Here is a 15,660-nt window from a genome sequence, read left to right as displayed (position 1 = left end):
ATGGCAACTATGTACAAGAAAGGATGGAGAGATGTCTTTGCTTCTGCACTTTGGCACCTGTAAAATGTTCTCTCTCCAGTGCTGAGTTCCCAGTCGGGGACTGATAAAGTGATACTCCACAGTAGAGGTGTCAAACATGTGGGATGCATGCAGTTTACAACTTTCTTAAGTGCAGCCTAACCAGATTAAAATGTTAATGGAAAATATTTAACAAAATAAATTTTAGGTAACACAATATGTGGTATTCTAGTCAGTATGCAGCCTGCAGGGAACCTTATGTATGGGTTAGTGGCCTCTACTATTGAGTTTGATACTACTGCTACACAGAATCACTAGGAAGACCCTCTTTGTTCTCTCTGCATACTACTTTCTGAACTGTTCTTCATAGACAGATTCCTTCTTCTTGCATAACTAAGAAGACCTCACCTCAACAGAAAACTCCAATTGGAAGGAAGGGAGAGAGGGAGGAATGAAGGAAGAAAGAAATGAAAGGAGGAATGAAGGAAGAAAAGGAGTAATTCCTATTGTGGAGCAGAAAGGGATTTGAGGTCAGAAAAGAGTCTACTTTTAAGTGGAAATGAAGAGGTCATCTGTGCCACACAGGGCTTCTCATTGGCTTGTTGTAGATACTCACCAGCTGTAGCTGATTGGATAACTTATTGGTTACAGTAGTGGACACTGAAAACTCAACTCAGCTGCCAAATGAGATAAAAGATGCTTGCTCTGTTACAGATAGATCTGCATATCACTGTGAGCCCATTTTTAGCCTTTGCCCAAGAAGGGCAACCCAAGATGGGGTAATTTAATTATATTTTCCTTCCTTCCTCTCTGACATTCCTCCTCTGAGGGGGAGTGAAAGAAAAATAAATTTGGCAGAGGAGCACACCCTTAAAGCCCAGGCATTGCCAGAGCCAAACTGAAGAACCACAAAGAGTTTCTCCATCCTCCACAAAGCACAGGACAGATGCCTGTGCTGCAGTCTCTGGCCTGGCTGTCTTCTGGCACATACATGCGTCATAGGAGTTACTGAACACAAGATAGTTCCATTACAGAAATACCTCTTGAAATTTGGAGAGAGAGATGGAAACCTGAAAGAAACTTTCCTTCTCCCAAACACTTACCACCAGGACTTAACCAAGAGCTACAACCACATTAGCCTATACCTCTTATCTCCGTGCCCATCTTCTTTTATGTGGAACTTAATGACTTGGGCATTTCTTTAACCCATCTCTCCCCATGAACTTCCTACTGGGTTTACTATGTAGTTACTATTTAGTAGTTAAAAGCTACTAATTTTACTATAATGTTCCTTTCAGATTTCCCTGTCCTTGCCCCCTTAGTAGTATTCTATATCTAACTACAACTATCTGAAACAATCAGTCAAATTATTAAGTGCTCTCTACAAACCAGACACTTTCCTAAGCACTGGCAATACAAAGAGGTGGTAGAAACAACAGAATCCCTACCCTCAAGGAGCTCACATGGGGAAGACAATATGCAAAAAACTGTTTGTAGAATATGTTCTTTTGAAGCTCATTAAGCAGCTACCTTGACTTTTTCTTCTTTTTCTCTTATTCCATGGCAATGTCTACCCATGAGAAGTATCCATCATTCTGTTGCTTCTGACCTGACTCTCTAGCCCTCTGCTTCCTAGAAAAGGTCCCTCAAATGTTCTTTTTATTCTCATTCTGTCTTTTTCATCCTCCCCAGGGTCATATCCCTGAGACCAATAACTATAGTGTGACATCAGCACCTCTTCAAGGAAAGAGTGTTATGGTGTTGTGCCCTTCTAAACCAACGTCCAAAGAAATGCAAGCTGGTGTTCACAATTATTATATAGCATAATACAGCCATCAATCACAGAGAGGATTAGTCTTTGAGAGCTAGCAGAAATAACCATTCTCTTATTCATTAAGAATTCATTTGCTTGAATTTCTCCATCTTTATTTATTTCTCTAGCTCTTCTTCTCAGCTTTGTAACTGAGAAGGAAAGTGGCTTCACCAGATCCAATATGGTAAATTTCTGCCAAATTAACTTGTCTTAAAAGGAGTCTTGGCTGCAAGTGGCCACTCTTATAGAACATTTCTTTCAGCGCTTCTTGTAATCTTTGTGAAAAGGACAGTTTCTAATTAAATGTATATATAAAGAATATAACCAGAGCCACAGTTTCTCCTGGGGAAAGACTGATTAATAGGAAAGAAAACACATTTCATTTTAAAGTTTCAAATGCTGCAAGCTCTCAAAATTGAATCTATGTGTATTGATCCCATTTGGACAGACTAGCTCCATCTGAGCCTTCCCTATAGCTCTCCATACTACATCGCTCTTTCTCATCTAACTGCATATGCAGCATCAGCTCAGGAAAGGTGAGTTGGGGGCAGGAATTCAGTTTTCAGTTCTGCCATTGCTCTGGACAACCTTGATTGAATCACTAATCTTGTCTGGGTTTCCATAGTGTAAAGGGAAGACAAGAGCAAGTGCTCCATTTATCAGCAGGTCAAGCCAAGCCTCACAGGCTGTGGGACATAGAGAAATGGATGCCTGGTTCCTCTGCCTGAGACTTTTAAGTGGAATGGATGTGCACATTGTTGATCTTGCTCTTCTTTCCTTTTCTTCCCCTCCTGAGTTCTAAGCAAACAACAGTGGCTGATAGTTAAGTTTCTAGTCATAAGTTAAGTAGGCTTTGACCTCTTGTTTCCTTCTTAGTACTCTTTGGCCATACATGACATCTGTTCCCATTGACATTGCATCCATAGAGGAGTGAGACTTCTACAGACATTGTGCATTTTTGCTCTGGAGTGAATTGGGATGAGAGGCTGAGAAACAGGAAAGTTATCCAGAATAACCCACCTATATCTGTATGCCTCAAGCAAGGAGACTTTAGAGTAGGCCAATTCCTACAGCCTTTTATTTTGAACCTATTAGTTGCAATTATTAGCTTCAAAGAAGAAATTTTGAGAAAATAAAATGCAGGCATGGTTTCAAAAATCTCATCTTTGGCAGCCCTCCCCACCAAGTTCCCTTTGGAGACATACAGGATGGTGCCTTTCTTGTTGAAGGCACTAAGGAAATGTTTTGTGAATTGGATTGAATGGAATTGACAGTTTCTAATCTCCATCTCTGCATCTCCTCCTCCCCAAGTTGTAGGAATTCAATTCTTGCCATCCCTATTCACTATGCCAGTATTTCTTAGCTCTTCCTTTTCTCCTCTTCTTCCTCCAGATGCCCTCCCAAGCCTTCTAATAGGGAATGGAATTGAAAATATATGCTGTCATGTCAGAGGCAGCAGAGTCCATTGTCAAATGATACAGGCTAACACTAATAGGATAAAGCATTATCCTACTCTCTTTAAGTCCAGAAATTAAGCCTCCTTGCCACCACAGTAGATTCCAATTTTTAAACCACTACAGCTGGGGAAGTGCAAGGACAGGGTGGTTCATGTCTCAGGCCATGGTTCATTTTCTGGGTCTGCACTGGACCCATTATGAAGGGTGCTCTGAGCATCTCTTCATAGTTTTCTCCTCACAGACAGTGGCTGCACTGTCCAGGGAACCACCACCTGGTTCCTGACTGGAACTGCCTCCGTGGAGAGCTGCCTATAACTCATTCAGTTCTTCTGCAGGGGGGAAAAGGAGTGGGAAAAGCTGTTTGAATGATCTTAGTGAAACTGGGGGAGCAGGGAGTGGAAAGAGGAAGATGAGGAGCTGAGACAGAAAATACCAGCCAGGGGCCACGAAGTCAAATGTTGTGTTCCCTTTGCCCAAGGAGCAGTTCCTATAATTTTTGTTTTCTTTTACTGCTGACTCACTGAACAGTTTAAGTGACTTATCTTGGTGACTAACCTACTTCCATCTTAGAGCTAGAAGTACTGTATTAAGTCTTGATGTAACCTTCAGGTTAAAGAGTACATCTAAATAATAGTGGTGATGATGATGATGATGATGATGATGATGATGATGATGATGATGATGATACTTAAAATACTTCCAAAGTGTGGGATAATCCTAGAGGGAGAAAAATAACAAGGCAGGGAGGGGAGGGGAAAGACACAGTATAACATACTTTAAAATGATCCCTGGGTCATCCTAGAGATCAGGAGAATTAAAGAAGATATGGGAGAAGACTCTTGATTTGAGATTAATTGAAGGAGCCAAATGAGACAATGCATGTAAATTACCTGACTTTATATATAGGTTCTTAATATTCTTACTAGGTGTTTTGTGGGGAAGGGGCTATAGAAGTGTTGCTTAATATGGAAACAAGGAGGATAACTATTATTCCTTTGGTATTGGTTTCAGTCATAAAATATTGGCCTAATTATACAGACTGAGAAGAGCAATGTGGCATAATATTTAGAGCATTGGACCTGGGAATCAGGAGCCTGAGTTCTAACCTCTCTTTTGTGTACTTCCTAAGAGTATATATCAACAAGTCACTTAATGTTTCTGAGCCTTGGACAACTCTCCTAAGATTCTCTACCTGCTTAAATATAAACTATTTGCAATTTGTGCTGGTAGAAGGGATTTCCACATCAGTGAAATTACAGATCTTTCACGTTTTTTATAGGGCATTAAAGAGCCTTAGAAATGTGTTCAGGGAACATATCTTTCTTTAGTTCCATCCATTCAAAGCCACCCTACATCAGAGGATCATTTCTCTGATGGTCATCCATCCTTCCCAGTAGAAGGTAAGCCTTGACTGCTTTTTTGTCAAAAATTTGCACTTGTCCATGGAGTTGTGAAGCAGATAGGTGCGCATCATTCTCCCAAAGATTAGATAGCTTGGCACAGTTATTTGGCTGTTGGGTAGTACAGTGGCTAGATAGAGTGCTTGGCCTAGAGTCTTTGTGACCCTGGGCAAGTCACCTAACCTCTGTTTGCTTCAGTTTTCTCATATGCAAAGTGGGAATAATAATTAGGACCTACCTTAAAGAGTTATTTTAAGACTCAAATGAAGTATTAGTAAAGCACTTAGCACAATTCCTGGTACATAATAGGTACTTAATAAATGTATATTACTATCACCTTCCCCCACCCCCACCCCCACCCCTCCTGTACAGGCCTAAACTCTATCCAGTTACCAAAATTTGTCTATGATAGAATCATCATTACTATTAGCATTGCAAATCTTTTTGTAGAGTGACTTCTGTTTACAAACCCCTATTATTTAACCCCCCACAATATTCCACCAACCCTAACTTTCTTACAGGTAAGAGATACAGACAAAACATCCCAGCAAGACCATCAAAACCATTACTAGAACTCAGTTATGTGAGATGTCCCCTAGCCTCTGCTACAGACAATCCCACAGAGTATGGAGTCATGCTTTGTGGGTGAGCAGATAGGCCCACAGACCAGCAGCAGAGTTGGCATGTGCAGGAAGCAATATGTAAAACTTTACAATTCTCCAATCTAATCCTGTCCTTAAAATGGAAAATCGAACTAGATTATTCCCTTGGTAGCTCTTGGAAGTTTGATCTTATTCTTTTCTTTCTAACACCCCTTCCCTGCTTTTGTTTTTTCAAAAGGTGAATAAAGTCCAACCCTTCCTTTATTGTTCTGTGCCCTGGATTCATACCAGTTGTGTTCTCCTTATCTTTAAGGGCCATGGAGCATCTTTCCTGATAGGGCAGAGGAGTCTCCCAGGTTTTCCTTCTTAACTGCATTGCAGACCCTTAGCTGATGACTTGTGTGTCTGCCACAGAGCTCCACTTTTCCACAGTCACAAAAATGCCTGATGCTGTACAGTCTACCTATTCTTTGGTCCTACTTCTGTAGCCTCAAAAACCTATCCCAACACCACCTTCTCCTTCCCCATTCCCTTCCCTAAGACTTTGCCTGTTAGAATTTAGTAAATGGCTTTAAATATGGCTTTGTTTTGCTTCCTGATATTGAAACAAGAATAAGAAAAAAAGACTTTGGCGAGTGAAGATTCTTTTCGCAAAGAACTAAGTCTCCATTGATGGGAGCTAAATCAATTTGTTTCTTAGCCTGCAAAAGTTAATTGGTCAATAGTTGCTTCACCAGCCTGACCCTCCACAGAAAAGCAGTCTCTGCTTACCACTAAGACAAGGCCTTGGACTGCTTATGAACCCTATCAACGGTAAATGTGTTAGGATCCAGGGGGACTGTGGGAGAGGAGAGAACCTGTGTCTGCTCTTAACCACAGTGCCTGAGGCCATTGATGGTACAGGTCCTTTGGCTTTTGGCCAAGATTTCTTCTTCCTAATGTGCCCTGTTCTTTCTGCCAGCCATAGACAGGCCAGCCTAAAAGGAGTGAAAGGGATGGGGTGCCAGGCTGAGTGTATATAGTCCCTTGTGTAAGTAGTGACATGCACTCTACCATTCCATTCCCAAAAGCCCTTTTTCCTTGCTGTAGGGAAATCATTTACTCTTTTAATTTAAAGCCAAAATGAAAACAGCCTTTAACTGCTGCCCAGACTCTCTTCCCCGCAAAGGGGAAAGGGTGCTTTCTGGATGGACAGGGACAAGGAGAATCACTGTGAGCCAAAAGGTTCCTTGCAATTTAGCTGAGGCAGGATTTAGAAATGGAGCAAAGTATGTCTGCATTAGCTGATGGCATGGAGCACTGAGTGCTGGCGATGAAGATAAAATCAGACATATGTTTAGATATAAATGTTCCTTCTCTCTCCCTCCCCCTCCCCCTTCTAATTTTTAAGCTTCTGCTGCTTTGTTGCAGTAAATGTTGGATCCCTAATTGTGGGCTCTGGCCCCCTGAAGTGGGAAGCTTACACTCAGTAAGGGTTATTCAACCCTTCCAGTCTCCACCCACCATTTCTAAAGGAAGCCAAAGCACACCAGGTCTGACACTGGACTGTGACTCTCTTCTCATGGCAAAAGAAGATGATAGACCGAAAAGGACAGGAACTCTGGCAGCTGCTCTGTTCCACACAATACCCAACACATTGTTGGCCTCAATGCATGTTAAACAGCATGATAATGCTAATGTCTCTAGGCCTGAAGGCCTGTCTACCCTCAGTAAATAATAAACCTACAGTGTTATACTTGCTGAGAGAAAGACCTATGAACAGGTTCTGAGGGTATAACAAGGGATGGCAATCTCAGAGTCCCTGATTTTGAAAGAGAGTAGCAAAAGGCTTCCCTTCCAGAGAACCCTTCTTTACCGTTAGAACAGTGATCATACAGGGCCTCTGGGGAAAGAGCAGGTGGGAGCTAACCAAACCCACATTTCTTTAGGATTTCCCAACTTGGATCTCCCCTCTCCATCACACCTGTCACCTATTTCTGGCATCTTGTCATCTTGACCTGTTCTCTCCTTGAGAAAGGCAGCAAGCCCTCTTAGGCATGTTACTTCATGCATTCCAGAGTGTCCCTTTCAAGTGGCCCTTTGCCATTGGGCCAAAATTTGTGCCCCTTGTAGATGTGGCTCTGGCCAGAATTCAGTGCAAGAGGTCAAAGAGAGCAAAGAAGGGATCTTGTTGAGAGGACATCATTTTTTCCTGTATAATTACATATGTTTTGCTAGCAAAATGGTACAATGGAAGAAGCTTAAGACTGAAGAGTGAATACTGAGATTCAAATCCCAAGTTGTGACTATTCACAAGCCATGGGACTTTAGGCAACTCTGAGCAATCTTTTCTGTCAAATGAGTGAGGCGGATTTGATTTCTTTTTCTCTCATCTTTTCTGTCTTTAACATTTTTAGTTCTAGGGTCTGCCTCAGTTTCCTTTTCTTAAACTGAGGAGTTCTCTCTGGATGTTCTCTAATGTTCCCCACAGTGCTAAAATTCTATATACCAAAAATGTATCAAGCATCTGACAAGCTGTTTAGGCTCCCCTACAAGCTACCAGCCACAAGCCCTTCTCTCCTCCTTGTACTTTATCCACCCACAGAAGTTACAGCTGCCAAGGGACCTATATGTTCATTCTGTGGGTGCTATCTTTGGTGCTACAGATTTTATGGCTTCACAGTGGCTTTTAGGAATATCCTAAAAGCACAGTTGCTCAGTGCCCATTTAGCTGTTCTGACCTGACCTTACCCTTGAGGGAATTGATATATCAGTACTTCCCAGTAAGAACTTCTGACTGATTTTAGATCTAGATATGTCTGATAGGCCACAAATTGGTGCTTCCTCTTAGAATTAATCATTGAGAGCAATCTATGTTCTCATAGGTGATTGAGCTAGAAGAGGGAATATTATGTCTCAGGTCTCTCTGAAGGCCCCCTGCTGGTTATAGGAAAGCAGTTACTTGAACGTCTCTCAGGTAACAAACTGTAATTCATTTATACCTCCCATTAACATTACTGTTCTGGTGGGCTTTCCTCTCTTCTCTCTCTACCTTAATGTCTACTATTTTTAGAACAGGAAGTTTCTATGAAGAATGAGCAAGACAAAAGTTCTCTGGTCTTAAAGCAATCAATGCCTCAGACTAAGGCCAGCAGGGCGTATTCTATCTCCCCCCACCCCGCCTGCCTCCATTTACCTCTTTGGTCACAACCATCATCCCTAATACGTTCAGATGTTAATATGTATACCAAGAATATAAATCTAATGGCCAAGAAGTATTAGCTTCTGGGAATCTTCCCTAGTATAATGTCAAATTCTCTCTTCTTTCTGCACTATGGGACTTGTATCTAGTAATTCTCTCCTACCACTCTAGGTCCAAGAGACCATTTCTGTAAAGAGCTACTTCATAATTCCAAGTCAACCTTGTTCCAAACAATTACTTACATTGTAGGTAGATTGGGAAATTAACTTCATAACTCCCTGCTTCTACCACTTCTGCCACTTGCTTTCCTCCTTAATCTCCACTAAGTAGATAAAGTTCCAATGAACCTGAGAAACTACTCTCAGGCACTTGACTTGTCTCTCTGGGAACTAGCAAGAGGTGAGGCACTGCCTTTTTCATTGGACTCCCCAGTAACTCCTATCATTATGGGCTTCTTTTATTCTATGGTATTGTATAGGGAAAGAAGGGGGAAAAAATAGTAGAAGCAAAATGTATTTGGGAACTAATGATTTTAAAGTGACAGCTTGTCAGCCTGGGAGAGCACAGAACTGCCTGAGAGAGAGATCATTTGCAGATGGACTATTTGCACAGGATTGGGTTCTAGGACTTATTTTCAATATCTTGACCTTATCTTGTGCCAAATGTTATTATTTTGGCTAATTCTCTAAAGCATCCCTTTGGTAATTTAACTGGAATCATGTTTAAATATGTAGATTAATGGAGTCAGTATTGTTATTGTCATATTGACAATATGACATTGTCATTGGCCCAGCCATGAACACTATCTCTCTACTTATTTATACCTTTGTTTACTTAACTGTTCAGTTTTGTAGTTGTATTTACATAAATCATATGTTGGCTAATTTCTAGATATTTTATGCATTTTGAAGTCCTCTTGAATGAAATTTTTGTTCCTATATTTTCCTGGCTTTATGTTAGATCTCAGCTTCTGGATATTAGTGTCTTACCATTTTCTAATTGCTGCAAAGTACTGCCTTCCTGTTTCTTTTCTTCCCTCCTCTGTGCCATAGAGATCACACCCACTCAGTTCCCTTCCCTACATCAGTAGAGGCACTAGCACTTGAAAAGCACAGGGTCCCATTTCAAATGCATTTACTCTGGACATCATTAAGTCGACTTTGGACCTATTAGGCACTTAATGTTTGGTTTGGATGGAAACTAATTTAAATTGGTACCCACCACCAAAATAGACTCAGCCACTTAGTACCCTTAGAACAGAAGAGACTTGCTGTCCATCAGAAATAGGAGCCAACATAGGTTGCTGCCAAGCTCCTAAATCTAGGTCCCACAGGGTCCTTGAGCAGAATGGGTTTGGCCTGCCCAAAGCATATGCTGAGGTGGCATTTAATTTTGGCCGGAGGAAGTGAGATGAGGAGCTGAGGTTGGCCCAATGCCCTTCCTCTTTTAGGGCACAGTGAATTGGGTGTTTCCCAACAGGTCCCAGGGAGCAACACACTTAGCTCAAGGAGGGTATCTAGCATTGTAGTTGGATTTATTTATGCTAGGGAAGGGATAACAGTTTTTAAATGTTTGGTAATTGTAAAAAAAAAAAATTATGAACAATTCTTTCTCCCCCTCTCTTTGCCTTTTTTTTTTTTTTTTTTTTCTTTTTTGAATAACTCATGGTTGGTACTTCTGATCACCTCAGCGAATCTATAGATTTCAAGGTCTACCATTCAATTTAACCCTTTGGGGACACTGAATTAAAAATTTAACAATATTTATTAAAATACAAAAATACACTTTTCTCACATTACAGTCAGTATTCTTTTGTTGACGTTTCCCCACCCAACACCACCCTCTTTCAAATCTGAACCCTTTTTTAAAGCTAAAGTAATAAATGAAAGTAATTACATCATTAAATGGACCAGAAGCAACAGAGAGCCCCAACTTTCCCTACCCTCCTCCCTCACCCTCCAAAGTTTTTTCCTTTCCCCTCTTGCACTGGGCCTGGGGGAGGGAAGCCTTCCCCCTGCTGAGCTTTTTTCAACAGGACTTACTTCACAACACACCTCTGGGGAGAGGGGAGGTTTGGTGTCCTTGTCTTTCTATATGGATTTATTAATATATGATACATTTTCTCATTATTTTTATCAACCATAATGGTGGTGGGGAAAGGTTGCATTCCCATAAACAAACCAGACCCTATCATGGTCCTTTTCACCCAATCTTTTTTTCTTTCCTCAAGTTCTGTGTCCCTCCCCACACCCTACCACCAGTTGATAGCAGCCAATAATTCCTAATGAATCAGCATTTATATCAGCCATAAGATCACAACCATGAGAAAAGCTTCCACTCTCCCAAACCCCCCAGTCTTCCCCCCCCCTTAATCCTAGAACCAAAAAAGAAATCATAAAATATTAGAATTGTCTACAATCATTTGTCAGATACCTGGAACAACAGGTGGGCGGGATGATGCTAATTTATGGCCTCTTGTGAATACATTCACCCTGCTTCCAAACCCCTCCTTCCCCCCCCAGCCTCCCTACTCCTGGCCCTGGATCCCCCTTCAGATTTCCTCCTCCTGGGAAACCCTGAATACACACACATTTTCCCTATACAGAGTGGGTTAAACTGAACTGCAGGAATCTGGTGCAATGTTAAAGTGTGTGAATGAGAACTACGCCAGTTCTTTTCCCCCTCTGCTCTTTCCTGAAATGTTCCATTATATGAGGTGCATGCATGTCCATGTACGCAGACAGAAGAGCCGTGTGCACATGGACAAACATACAGGCTCAGCCCCTTTCAAAGGCTTACTTCAATTTTGGTGGTTTTCCTGTTTAAAAATACATTTATAGTTCTATTTCTCCCATGTTCTCTGAAGAAAAAAATTATTGCATCTTAACATTTTGGCACAGTACAAATTCTTGGTGCTTTTTCATTTTTTTTTCTTTTTTGTTTTTGTTTTGCTTTTTTAATATAAACCTGCAAAGACAGCTCTCAGGAATTAAGAAAGATGTCTATAGAAATGGATATTTACTGCATCCTATGAAGCATCTTCTAAAAATGACAGGATCAGTCTATTCTTCCCACCCCCTACCCTACCTCTTTAGGGATTGTTTTATTGTTGTTTTTAAACAGATCCAACCTTATTCCAGAAAGCCTTCTAGCAGGATAGCAAGTTTTTGTTTTGTTTTTGTTTTCTGTCTTCTACCCACCCCCAACATTCCCCAAATTTCCCTTCCCCATCCCCCTTTAAATAGAACTTACAAGTTAAAAAATAGTTTTTGTTTTGATTTTGTTTCTCTTTTTAAATTTTAATATAATCTTTCTCTTATCAGCCCATAGATTTAATATATAAGCATATACAAGAAAAAAAAGTCTTTCCCCACTCTGTACAAAAGTTGCTGTCTTTTTTTTGTGCATTCTATTGCATTTTATAATTTTTTTGAGGGTAGGGAAAGTCATATTTGAGTTTCCTGTACCTTGTCCTTGGTGTGAGTCTGAATTATATAAGGTTCAGAGATAGTGGTGACTGTGGGGTGTAGAGAGTTCCCCAGGCTGTTTTCTGTCCAGTGGGCCCCATGTGCTGGTTTGTAGGTGTTGTAGTTAATATGGTCATGAATTGTGGGCAACACTACTGCCCCCTCACCTGATACACTGGAAGGAGCCGCTGCTGCTGTAGTTGCTGGGATATCTTCATCTACTTGGATGATTTCAACTGTCCGGGCGGCTGATACTGTACTGCGCTGCTGGTGCCTCTTACGAAGTTTATAGAAGACGATCAACATGGCAGCAGCTAGCAGGGTAACTGCCACAAAGCAGCCGATGATGATCTTGGTGGTCTTCATGACCTCATCCAGGCTGGTTTGCATCTTGTCATTGGTGTCTGCCGTGGTCACTGCCACTTTGGGCACACGGGTGGTCTGGATGAGGACAGTGGTAGAGGTGGTATAAGCTGGCTGGTAGCCAGAAGATGTAGTGGGCACAGGCTTGTACTTGCGGGTGGTATCCTCAGGAGAGATCTCGGTTGTCTCCACTGTGACTGTGGTAAAGAAGCTGTAGTTAGAGGTGTTGAGCTCGGCCGTGCTCACATTGAGGTAGGCCGAGGCGTTAGAGTTGCCTGCCACGTTGGTCACCATGCATGTGTATACCCCTGTGTCTGTGAGCAGCACATGAGAGAAGTTCAGGGTGCCATCGTTGAGGACGGAGATCCGGGGATGGTGAGAGGCGTGGCTGAGCACTGTCCCATTGGGCAGCAACCACCGCACCGAGGACATGGGGGGAGTCCGACACTTGAGCTCTGCCATCCGACCCTCAGAAATGTTGAGGTCCCGGGGTGCATCCATGATGAAGGGTGCAGAACACTGGAAGGAAGCCTGATCGACCTCCACAAGGTAGCGGCCGCGCATGTGCAGAGGGGCATGGCAGCGGCCACAGCAGGTGGAGTTGGTAGGAATGTACTCTCGCAACCACCAGGCTAGCCACAGGATGTCACAATCACAGTTCCAGGGGTTGTGGTGTAAGTGCAGCTCCACCAGGTACCTTAGCGGAGTGAACAGGTCATGGGGCAAGGAGGAGAGGTTGTTGTGGGCCAAGTTGAGTTCCACCAGTGAGGCCAGCCCGTCAAACGCATTACGTTCAATCAGACTGACCTGCGAGTTCATGACCCACAACTTCTTAAGGGAGCTCAAGCCACGGAAGGAGCCAGGCCTGATCTCAGGGAAATGGTTCCCAGACATCTCAAGCTCCTCCAGTCCCACTAGGGGTGTGAGATTAGGCATGTCCTTGATGTTACACATGCCCAAGTTCAAGTATTTGAGGTTGAACAGTCCCTCAAAAGCCCCCTCAGAGATATATTCCAGCTTCTTAAGTTCCCCCAAGTCCAGGCGCATGAGGGAGGGCACCCGGTTAAAGGCATAAGAGGGGATACTTTCTATGGGGTTATTTCGAAGCCAGAGCTCCCGAAGCTTAGACAGATACTCAAAGGCCCCACTAGGGATGACAGTTAGCCAATTGTCAAATAGCTCCAGGGTGTTGAGGCTGGCCAGGCCATTGAAAGCCCCCACCTCAATTTGCCGGATGGAGTTCCTGCCTAGCTGAAGGACCTCCAGGTGATGAAGGTGCCGGAAGGTGTCAGCCTGGATCATCTGGATGTTATTTTCCATGAGGTTGAGGTACCTGGTATTAGAAGGGATGCCCTGGGGGACCTCAGACAGGCCACGCCGAGTGCAAACCACCTTACTAAACTGGTTACTGCACGAGCAGACAGAGGGGCAGTTCTGGGGCCCAGCGGAGGCGGCAGCGGCAGCAGCAATGGCTACACACAGAATCCACACTTGCGCTGTGAGGTAGACGATGGGGAGCAGGATGGCATTCCAGGTGTGGTACACAGTTACCTGCCACAAGAGCTTCATGATGTGGCACGTTCATAATTCACCATCGCCTGGGATTTTGGCTCGGAAAGGAAAACCGGCCCTACCCCGGCTTAAGTGAGCTAGGAGCTCCTCTTTCCATCTGGAGAAGGAGGTGGGGAGGGAGCAGTCAGAGAGACAGAGCAGATCCGGCCAGGAAAAATGCCAGACTAAAATGTGGTCCCCCATCCACCATCGCCTCCTGCCCCTATACCCACCGTTTGGAAAAATGCTCACTTTCCCCCCCACCACACCCCAAAACTAACCCTCTGGCCCCCTACCAAAGCGATCCCCGACCAGCTCGCCGGCACCTACCTCAGGAGGAATTGGCGTTGTGTCCTTAAGCTTTCATCACAGAAGCTGGGTACACTGTTCCCATTCTTACTCCTTAGTTTTAATTAACAAAGGGTAGGGGAAAGGAGTGGGGACAGGGTTGGGGGGCAGAGGGGAAAGAAGGGATGGGGGAGACAAAATGGCTTCTAGTAAATCCAGAGCAGGAGCAGGCGAAGCAGCAGAATTGAGTAGAACCAGAAAAAGATGAGGCCCTCTGGGCTATGCAGGTGCATCCCCCCCCTGCGCCCCAGAGAGCAGCGCCACCAGCACTTCCCAGCTTTGTCCTTGGACCCTGGTGCCAGCTCTCACAAGCAGCCAGTGAAGAAGCTTCATTGCCAAAGTGTTCCTCTGCCCCCCCCAACTGTGCCCCCTTCTGTTGCCACCCAGAGAAAATAGAAAGGGGGGGAACCCCCAAAGCTTCCTAGGAGACACTCCTTCCTGCTGGTACTCCCACTTCCCTTTGTGAGCCTCCTCTTCGGGGAGCTGCACGCTCCTCACCCACGGAGCACCTCTCTTGGGCCAGCGGCAGCTGATTGCAGTTGTTAGCTCATGGAGTGCTCTTAGGGTTGGGGAAGACGGAAAGGGGGAGGCAGTGTATGTGGTTTCTTTCCAATTCTCCCTCCCCAGACACACACCCCCTTTTTATTCTCTCTCTTAGAGGAAAAGAAGAGGGCAGGGGAGAACTAGCTTAGCTTTCTAGCCGGCAGATGCATAAGTATCAGCCTTCCTCTCCAACAGTGAGCGGTAATCCAGCCGGCCCTCCAGTGTGGAGAGGGTGCTGGGACCAAACCCAGTGCCCCCGAACAGAAAACCAAGAGCTAAAGGTTCTAGGATGCTTTCCACAAGCCCCTCCAGCAAGCCCTCGGTGCAAGAACGGGTTCAGCAGTGGTGGCGGCGGCAGCGATAGCAACTCCCAGAGACCGGCCACCTTCCTCCTGCTCCTTTTCCTCCGGGGTCCCCCAGATCCCCCAGATTGTAGCTGTCTCTCCCTTTGTGTTGAGGTAGCTAGTTGTGGGGTTTGCCTTTTGTTGCCTTCAATGCCTTTGTTGTCCACTGACTGCAGCAGTGCTAGAAACAGCAGCACCGGCGGTGGCGGTGGCGGTGGTGGCGGTGGCGGTGGTCGAGGATGAGTTAGGAGCGCAGATCCCGGGGAGCATCTTCCCCTCTTCCTAGTAGCGGTGGTGGCAGGCCCCCTGCACTCTCCTCCCACCGTCTCCTCTCGCTGGGCTGGAGGTGTTGCAGGCAGCAGCCACGCAGACTGCTCTCTCATCCTTTTGTCCTTCAGTCAGAACGTGAATGTACTGCTGACGCATACTGTTCTGGGGAGAAGATTAGCGTGATGCAGTGCCTTATGTATTAACACAGCCACCCCCTCCTCTGCTTTCCCTCGAGGGGTTAATGCCGAAGGCTTCCAGTGAGGCTGAAGCAGGCAAGCTCCTCTCTTCCTTCCTTCCTTCCTT

The 15,660-nt window shown here is 44.3% G+C and overlaps 2 protein-coding genes across 2 annotated transcripts in view; one reads left to right on the top strand and one right to left on the bottom strand.

Moving 5' to 3' along the window:
* The window catches only part of SND1 (staphylococcal nuclease and tudor domain containing 1), a 524,029-nt gene that overhangs the window by 423,449 nt on the left and 84,920 nt on the right, over positions 1-15,660 (top strand). The window lies entirely within an intron of this gene.
* On the bottom strand, positions 11,918-13,870 carry LRRC4 (leucine rich repeat containing 4). The gene has a single exon (XM_044679611.1). The coding sequence runs from the start codon at positions 13,868-13,870 to the stop codon at positions 11,918-11,920; it is 1,953 nt and encodes a 650-aa protein (XP_044535546.1).

Source organism: Gracilinanus agilis, chromosome 5 (assembly GCF_016433145.1).
Source record: "Gracilinanus agilis isolate LMUSP501 chromosome 5, AgileGrace, whole genome shotgun sequence".
NCBI classification, from domain to species: Eukaryota; Metazoa; Chordata; class Mammalia; order Didelphimorphia; family Didelphidae; genus Gracilinanus; species Gracilinanus agilis.
This window is presented reverse-complemented; position numbering and strand designations above follow the sequence as displayed.

Coding starts and splice junctions, on each gene's coding strand:
- LRRC4 (XM_044679611.1), bottom strand. CDS start 13,870: ATGAAGCTCTTGTGGCAGGTAACTGTGTACCACACCTGGAATGCCATC.